General features: G+C 43.7%; 1 protein-coding gene across 2 annotated transcripts; it reads left to right on the top strand.

Moving 5' to 3' along the window:
* The first annotated feature begins 1,031 nt into the window (after positions 1 to 1,031).
* LOC112070037 (putative palmitoyltransferase ZDHHC13) lies at positions 1,032 to 9,316 on the top strand. Of its 2 annotated transcripts, XM_024137440.2 has the most exons (15): positions 1,032 to 1,148; positions 1,554 to 1,631; positions 2,433 to 2,577; positions 2,707 to 2,771; positions 2,941 to 3,103; positions 3,367 to 3,492; positions 3,800 to 3,933; positions 4,557 to 4,657; positions 5,286 to 5,410; positions 5,594 to 5,656; positions 5,841 to 5,934; positions 6,162 to 6,245; positions 6,356 to 6,513; positions 6,975 to 7,072; positions 7,401 to 9,316. In XM_024137440.2, the coding sequence occupies exons 3-15, from the start codon at positions 2,449 to 2,451 to the stop codon at positions 7,534 to 7,536; spliced, it is 1,476 nt and encodes a 491-aa protein (XP_023993208.2). In that variant the 5' UTR covers positions 1,032 to 1,148; positions 1,554 to 1,631; positions 2,433 to 2,448; the 3' UTR covers positions 7,537 to 9,316. The 2 variants fall into 2 exon arrangements, with proteins under 2 accessions (XP_023993208.2, XP_070294920.1); XM_070438819.1 differs by lacking the exon at positions 1,032 to 1,148 and having other exon boundaries at positions 1,560 to 1,631; positions 4,557 to 4,659; positions 5,288 to 5,410.
* The last annotated feature ends 117 nt before the right edge of the window (positions 9,317 to 9,433 follow it).

Genomic DNA, 9,433 nt, shown 5'->3' with positions numbered 1-9,433 from the left:
TGGAGCGGTTGTGCGAAGTGAATACTTATCTTTTTATTTTTCCTGTAAGAACACAGGCCAGTTGGACTTCGCTGTCACACAGTCTCTAAGTTCCACTGCCAAATAGGAAAAATGGAGCACGGTGATAGTCACGCTTGCGCTTTTACATAACTTAAAACAGTTTTTTTTTTCTAGCCCAAACCACTCAAACGTAATGCTCTATATTACCGGWGCTACTGTACCATCTTCCCTTTCTACGCGAATTGGCGCACAATTTATATAATTTTACAAGCCATGTTGCGGGCCGTTGTAAACTACTAGCGAGTTTCTGGTTTGATAACAAACAACCTTTAGAATCGTTACCAGGCCAGCTAGCTAATAACATGGTACCTTGGCTATGCACAAATTTGGATGGCACAGGAAAAAGGGATTATCAATGTAATTCTAAGCTAACCCACCATAATGTCATATAGGAGGAGGAGTTATACAGACATTTTGTTTACATCTTAGTCATTTAGCAGACGCTTTTAACCAGAGGGACTTACAGTAGTGAGTGCATACATGTTCATACTGGTCCCCCATGGGAATCGAACCCACAACCCTGGCGTTGCCAGCGCCATGCTGTACCAACTGAGCAACACAGGACCACGTGTTCTGTTTTGTTCCTCTGAAAATCCTGCATCCCTCCTGCCACTTCTCTCTCAAACTCAACATCTCTGTTGTCCAACCAGACCATGTAAATGTAATTGTAGTCATGCATGATAATAACTAGCATAACTTTTCTGACCAAATGCAGAAAAGCCATGGCATCAATTTATGAGCAGGACTAAATACTGACCCCTAGTGTCAGTACATGGATATGATATGACAATGTTGAAGCTTACTGTCAAATTGGAAAAATGGTAACCTTGTTTATTGTACCAGGTTCTCCTTTTGATTCATGTGTATATTCCAGTACACCTTCCAGAGGTGGATAGAAAGATGTATTCTATGTGCGAGTGAATCGATTTTCAATATCTTCTCCCCCCCCGTGATTTGGATTCTAGGTTTGGTATCCTGGACCGATGTAAGGAACTGGTGGAGGCTGGTTACAATGTGAGGCAGCCTGACAAGGAGAATGTCTCCCTCCTACACTGGGCAGCCATCAACAACCACGCAGAGGTGGTCAAGTAAGGGCTCGACATCAAACACGTGTCTGGTTGTGCAGCACGGCTTCTATCTCAAGGCCATCTGACTGTTAAATATCCACAGAGAGGCTGCTGCCTACATGCATACAGACTTGAAATCATTGGTCGCTTTAATAAATGGAACGCTAGTCACTTTAATAATGTCACTTTAATAATGTTTACATATCTTGCATTACTCATCTAATATGTATATACTGTATTCTATCTGCTGTGTGTGACCAATACCATTTTATTTGGTTAGGACTGTAGTTTTAGATTTTGAATGTTGACTTTTTTCTCACACACAACAAACCTACGTCATTCCCAAAGAGGAGCCCATGCTAAGCGGAATATTCCTGTGCAAAGYCATTGGTAGGTGTGTTTTTAAGATTCAATACTCTTTCATAGGTATTATATATCCAAAGGGGCCGTCATAGACCAACTAGGTGGTGACCTGAACTCCACACCCCTGCATTGGGCCATAAGGTAATTGCTTTGTTGGTAGGCAAGGTCACCTCTCTCTCCCTCTCTATCCACCCTTACAGTTTCYGTCAAATATATTGGCACCCTTACGTGATTTACTACTTCTTCTCGGATAAGTTTAAATAGAAAACTTGCGACGTTCACAAGTCTATTTGTTTGTTTGATTTACAACTGCATACGACCAAGAAAATAAACTGAAATTATGATKTATWTTTTTTCTTCACTTCAGTCAAAAATGGCCTGGACTAAATTATTCAAATGAATTTGGTTGGGGGCAAGTTCTCATTTACTGTGTAATAGAGCCAAACAGGGAAATTGTTCCAATTGTTTTCCCACGGTTCATTTTCCCCATAGGGGATTTTTAGAAGCGCCTAATATAAGGGCTGTGTTTCGTGTAGGCTTACCCTGGCYTGACGTTTTGATAACRACATTAGTAGCTAATTAGCATTTCYTTTTTGGGGGGTAAATGCAGGCGAATATATCGATAGGTCACCTCGTCCTAGAGAGATTTGCACGGTTATCAAAACGTCACACCTGGGTAGCTTACACGAAACACAGCCCTTATTTTAAGTGTTTCTAAAATCCCCTATGGGGAAAATGAATGGTGAACTGCAAGGTTTTATGGGTATTGTGACTCGTACTGTGGTGCTCCATCTCATTGTGGTAAGTTGTAGGTGCTTACAGGGTTAAAATAGTAATTCAACCACTTTTGAAGAGAAAAAAACCAGAACATTCGGCTCCATTGGAAAAAGTAAGGGTGCCAATATTTGGTTTGGTGACTTATGGATGGTTGTCTGTGGACAGGCAAGGCCACCTCTCCATGGTGATCCAGCTGCTGCGGTACGGAGCCGACCCATCTGTGACCGACGGGGAGGGCTACCGCAGCCTGCATCTGGCAATCCTCTTCCAACACATGCCCATAGCAGCCTACCTCCTGGCCAAGGGACAAGTGAGACTCTTTCTCTCTCAGCCACACACTCTCCTTCTCTTTTATTCTTGTGCTTTCTCATCCTTTCTCCTTTATTCACCGTCTTCAGTCTAACAGGGCCCGCTTTTTTTTTTTTTTTTGCTGTTGTAGGAAGTTGACCTTCCTGACTCAAGTGGGCAAACACCCCTGATGTTGGCAGCACAGAAAATCATTGGGTACGTTTCCCTGCAACCCAATGATTATTTGTTTCTTTTCTATGTATGCTTACAATAACATATGTCCACAATAACTGGCCTATTAGGCTGTTTTGGTCATGTACTACTAAGAAAGGTCATGGTTAAGGTGGGGAGATCTGGGAGTCAATAAACCAATCATTGAATGCAGGCCCGAGCCCACTAACTTCCTGATGAAGTGCAATGCYTCGGTGAGTGCGGTGGACAAAGTGAACAGGAACTCTCCGCTGCACTGTGCCGTGCTGGCGGGAAACGTGGACGCCGCCCACATCCTGCTGGAGGCCGGGGCTAGCGTGGATGCCGAGAACGCCAACGTGAGATCTCACACACACACACTAATTAATCCTATAATAAATGTGAGCTCCTGGGGGGGGGGTTATAAAAGCATAGACTAAATCGATGCTTGCATCATACTCGGGATGTTACTAACATATAAGTCTCTGAGATGCATGTGTATTAGAAAGATGAACATGTGCGTATTTATTTGCTATAGTGAATATAATGGACTATAGTGTGTGTGAGGTTAACTAAGGATTGTGAGTGTGATGCTGTGACTGTGTTGTGTTTGTCTCCTCAGGGTCACAGTCCCATAGACCTGGCCCACCAGGTGCACAGCCCCCTGCTCCTCCACATGCTCAACCACGTCAAGCAGGAGAGGATACGCTCCAGCTCCCGCTGCCTGCGCCTAGTTYACCGATACAGGGTATGGACGCCACGCACACACTTTTCCTCTGCCTACGTTACGTCAACACACACAGGGTGTGGGCCACGACACTTTCATATGCTCAACAAATGCCTATGAGAGATGTTGACCCATATTTCCAGTATCGTGTGTGTGTGTGTGACAGCATGAGGGAGAACAATAATTAACCTTGGCTTAAAACAGATGCCAACGCTGCAGTTTCCCTCACATTGTGGTTGGAATTAATATTTAATATTTCTCTTCAGTCAAGATTATTTAAGTGATTATCTCTCTCTCTCTCTCTCTCTCTGCTCTTGTCTTTCTCCAGGTGTGTCTTCAGTTTGTGTTCTGCGTTGCTGTGCTGGGCAGTGTGGGAGCGATAGCCGACTTGAGCTCAGAATCCTGGCTGCTGAAAGGGGTTCTGCTGGCCTGTGTGATGGCTGTGGTCAACCTGGCCCAACGGTGAGAACGCACATTGGCCGCCCGTGGTCAATCCAGTAGACGAGAGCACACGCCATCACAGCGGTTAGGGTTGATCAGCTGTTATGAGTGTTCTTCAACTGCTAGTTAACTGKGARGCATTGASAGATCCGCAGTGCACCCCTTGTCTAGAGCTCTGTTGGTATTACATGGGACCTCCGCAAGATGGCGCTCACGTACTGACTCTAGTAGCCTGCTTTTATTCATACTGTCCGTGCTTGGTTCTGTCAAATCTCCCTGGGCAGTTGTTTGCTGACATTAAGTAGATGTACTCTCTAGGAGCACTGATGGGGCAACTCATTTTCATACAAGACTGATATTTTTTTWAATTTACATTTTAAATGTAACCTTTTATTTAACTAGGCAAGTCAGTTAAGAACAAATTCTTATTTGGCCTAACCCGGACAACACTGGGCCAATTGTGCYCCGCCCTATGGGASTCATCACMGCCGGATGTGATACAGCCTGGATTCGAACCAGGGACTGTAGTGACACCTCTTGCACTGAGATGCAGTGCCTTAGACCGCTGCGCCACTCGGGCGAACAGTTGAAACAATATTATAACATGTACAATAATAAGTGTGGGTGTGTGTGTACACTTACAGGCAGTTGGCGAGCCCGGCCCTGCAGTCGCTGGTTCCTGCTACAGCTCTCATGGCATCAATCTTCTGGATGCTGGTCACCTGGTGCCTGTGCTTCCTGCCTGATATCCTTTAACACAGGGCCTCTACTGTCACTCACACTCCAACCCAGCGCAGCACTCTACGTTCTGTACTTACCCAGCATGTAACACTGTACTGAATCAACACTAAAAAGCCCCTTGTCATGGACTAGGAAAGTCAATCTCAATCTCGTCTAGTTCAGTCCAGACCATTCTAGTCCAGCCTAACCAAGTCCATAAAAAAAATAAAAGAAATGTTTTTTTGAAGGAGAACCGGAGCTCCTTCCTCCTTGCGTATTTTATCAGATGGCGGGGTACAGGGTAGACAGTGCGAAAGTATAGGGTTCGGGTGGTATTTTCTACCCATGCCGCTATGTGCTTGAGAGGCTGCAGCACTCCCGCTGCGCCGCGCTCTCATACCAAGTCCATCTCAGTCCAGTATCATGGTTTAGGTGCTAAAGTAGTTAACGTTTCACACCCATAAAATTCTAATCTGGACCGCAGTCATTTTATTTGTGTTTTTTTCATTCTTCCCCTCCAATCAGGGACCTATTTAGTCCTGGGACACTAGGTGGGTGCGATTGAATTATCAGGTAGAACGTGACTTCCAGGGTAGGTTGGAATACACCTACTGTATGTGGTGCGATGTTATGTCCTTAACCCATCTCCCTACATGGTCCCAGTGCCACGGTACAGGTGTTGTTCACGTTCAACGCCACGGCTCTGCTCTACTACTACCTCCGCTCCTGTAGGACTGACCCCGGCATCGTCAAGGCAACTGAGGAAGAGAAAAAGCTGGTAAGGAGCAYGACATCGGGAGAGGCGTTGTTTTGGTTTTTAAAGACTGTTAGAAAAACATTATGGACGGGTCAACATTTACCCTGGTCTGGCTGGAGGGGTAGATGGCATGTGACCTGGCTGCCAATCTACTTCAATGACATGGACGTGATGGATCTTGTTGGTCTTCTGTGTCGCCTACAGAATGTGGTGTTGCTGGCAGAGGCGGGCTGCTTGGACCCCAGGATCTTCTGCACTTCCTGTATGGTAAGCCACAAGGACCAAAGTAGACCAGTTCCATTCCAACACGTTTACTCAACCGTAGCTATTAGCGAGATAGAGGGATACTCATGACCTCCAATGAAAAAATATGTTTGCTCGTGCTTTCACATGTTAGGAAATGTGGTGATATGTTGAAATGCTGATTGGTTGATTTGTTTCGGTCATGCAGATGAAGAAGCCTATGAGGGCCAGTCACTGCTTCTCCTGTGACGCCTGCGTGGCAAAACAGGATCATCACTCCGTCTGGATCAATGGCTGCATAGGTGACTAAAAATGTACCCTGAATTATAGATACAGTTTGTAGGATAATCTACACTAAAGCTCAATACGCGCTAATAGGGTTGTGTAGTGGAATGCAATCGTTGTAGTGGCAGTCGGCTAGTATTTCAACAGTTGGAAACGCAGTATTCTTTTAAGATTAGCTGACACAAATGCACAGCCATCATTTGCCACTTTGTCTCTTTCTCCCACCCGTTCTTACTTTCTTCAGGTGCCAGGAATCACCACTTCTTTGTTCTCTTCCTGCTCTATCTCTGCCTGATGGGAGCGTGGATGTTCTACGGATGTCTCGTGTGTGAGTGACAGTCTCAATTGGTCACATAGACAATAGTACTTTATTTGTGTACATTCTTAACGCATGTACTTGTCTTCCTGCCTGACATTCTCGTGTGTGTGTGTTGCCAGACTGGTCAAAGCACTGCCCGRTGCACTACCAGGAGGAGGGTGTGTGGGGTGCCATCTCTGCCCTGGTGGGCTGTTCTTCCTGGGTACTGGGTGTCTTCTGTCTAGCTTTCTTCCATACCACCTGGGCTTCCATACTCCTGGTCATACAGCTCTACCAGGTAATTGTGTGTTTGTGTAGTAGCTATATGATGCTACAATGCTACCTCCACTTCTACAACTGTATGCATGTTGTATTTGAATAACTTCTTGAAACGCTGTGAAAGAAAACTACCGCGTTACTATGTGCACTCGAGCTACACGCTGCGCGTGTCTTTTTGATTTGCTCAGAATCAAACGCTGCTTGTATTATTCATGATTGATGTGTTGTCTTCTGTGTTGACGCCGTCTTGCTGCAGTGTCTTCCCCGGGGCAGTCCCCCATGCTGCTCACTGCCTTAATGATGCCGGGCTGGGAGGAGAGCTGCTATTTCTGTTGTCTTTTTGAGGAAATATTCAACGGATGCATTATTTATCGTTGTTTTATCATATTTTTTTTAACGACAGGGACTTGTAAAGCCAATGTGACGATTTGGAGGCGTAGTGACATTTCTATATTAGTTAGAATGTGTGTGTCTGAACAGATTGCGTTCTACGGCCTGACAAACGCAGAGATTGCAAACCTGGTGCTTCGTCAGAGGAAACTCCCACAATCCATCTCTCTCAGACAGAACCCTTACAAGTAAGTGGTCTTCTTTGGTTTATTAATTTGACCATTTAAAAAAAATATATTAAAAAAATAAAAAAGCACACGTAAAACTTGAAAAAGCCATACGTGCACATGAGTAAAATCATCGAGGATAACACACAGTCTGGGACTTATTTCRATTGTGGACCTTCTTGAGACAAGATGGCTAGACAAGATAGGCTAACCTTCATCAGGCTAGCCTGCCGATTCCGTTTACTTGGTGACTGAAAGCGATAAACAGTATTCCCTCACACTATTTAGTATTGTAGGCCAGTGCTTCTCTCTTTCTCCATTACTCTCATTTCTCTCTCTCCCTCCATAGTTTGGGTGTGGTGCGGAACCTTGTGTCGTTCTTCCAGCTGCGTTGCTGTGGGCTGTCCAAGCCCGCCACGGTCGACTGGACCCAGCAGTACCCACCCGGCCGAGACCACATGTTCGGCCAGCCCGACATCGTCTGACCCCACAGGGGGGCAGCTAGGACCTGGATCCACTATCGTTCTGGACCAAACAGATGAAGCTTGTTTATTTTTAAAAATCTTTTATATATTTTGGACTGCCTGTGAAGAAACACCACTATAAAGGGAAATGGCATGGAGGAAGTTGTTCTGACTTTATTTTATGCGTTTTCTTTTGCTACAGACTGCTGCTGCCTTACACTGGTATATATATATTAATGAGGGGAAAAAATGCAAATCTGAAATGTATCATTTGTGCCAAGTCGAATTAGCCTTTATGGCTTAAATTGTATATTAAGTTAGTCATTGTTTAAAAAAATATATAAATAGTTATATTTTGATGTGTGTTTTTTTTATAAAGAATGTTTTTTAAAACGTGTCTGTTTTTACAGTGTTCGCAAGAGGCTGTAAGTGAGTGTTTTTTTAGATTGAAGGACCAACGCTGTAGACAGTTTAAGCAAAGCCTCACATTGGTTTGTCAGTCARTGAACTGTTCTTATTGGTGCGTACWGTGCTTTCTCTAGAGCAGTTTGTTCTAATACTGGTCTTGTAGTGCTGTACCTCTAAATATGCTGATTTTCTATCCAGCCGCTCTCTTGACAGTGGACACGCACCCAAGTCCATAGCTGTTTCCGATTCCTTGTCCTGTAAGTGTTCGCTCGTTCACTCCCCCTCGTGGATTTAGAAGGAATGGACAGGTGGACGAAATGTGGTGGACTGTTGGCATTTGTTACACAAAGGGAGTGTTTTTACATCCATTAAGGGTGAACTAGTGCTCACTATTGGGAGAAGGCAAGGAATCGGGACTCATATCTCCCATAACTCAACAATCCACTATCCTATCCACTATGCTCTTCTCTTTCAGCCTTAAAGCAACAGTCTGGGATTTCCAGTCATTTCGATTAATGACCAACTGTCTTATGTTATCGTAATCAAAACGAAATACCTATTCCTCCATTAGTTATGTTTTTGTTATTTTAGGAGAACTTTGTAAACTAATGTATAGCATCAAGTCATACTGAGACAAGTTGTGTTCTCATGGAATAGCATTCCTACAGCTAGAAATCAAGTGATATTTTCTTGTGAGAATGTCATGGTATGCATTTGATTCATTGTTTACATTTGTGTTGAAGACACGCTGATGGTATGCGCATCTTACAGGGTGTGACTTTAATGACAATGGACAGTTTAAAAAAAAAATGGTTTGACCTGCAATGACATTAGCATCCAAGCTATGTTGCTTTTTGTTTCGTTTTCTGCATTACCACATGAAGTAATGCGCCATTGTAACTCACTGCACTGGATGTTTGAACAAAGCCATGCAAGTTTTTTTTTTTTTTTTTTTTTTACTATGGTGTCAGAAAGCCTTTTGAGTTAAATCAAAGCTCACATAAGAGTATCTATGTACCCATGACTGTTTATGGAGAGCTTGGCATCTTCATGTTCCAATTGATCCTGCATAGCTCAGTGAAGACACGGTCAAACTAATGATCCTCTTTTTATAATTGATATGTCGGTTTTCATATTGGGGTAATCCTGTACTAAATCAGGCTCCCAATTTACTTTGTTATCCATACCACTGGAGACATTTTAATGAAACAAATGATGAATACCAAGACCTCCTTTTAATTGAAGCCAAAGAAAGACACCATTCAAGACATCATTCCTTTATTGTGTATAAGAGGTCATACTAGAAGTTCTGTAGTGATTCATATGTTGTTGATTTAAAGAATATTTGCTGGTCTGTGGAGTGTAATGAGGAGCAACCAGACGCTGCACTTGACACATTTKTGAAATTAATTATTCCAGTTACTAGTACGCACGCACCCATTAAGAAAATGACTGTTACAACACTGTTAAATCCCCTTGGACTGATGAGGAATTGTATGGTTGAGAGGGA

The sequence above is a fragment of the Salvelinus sp. IW2-2015 genome, unplaced genomic scaffold (genome assembly GCF_002910315.2).
Source record: "Salvelinus sp. IW2-2015 unplaced genomic scaffold, ASM291031v2 Un_scaffold1209, whole genome shotgun sequence".
Lineage (NCBI taxonomy): Eukaryota > Metazoa > Chordata > Actinopteri > Salmoniformes > Salmonidae > Salvelinus > Salvelinus sp. IW2-2015.
Note: the sequence above shows the minus strand (reverse complement) of the source record. Positions and strands in the feature narration are given on the sequence as shown.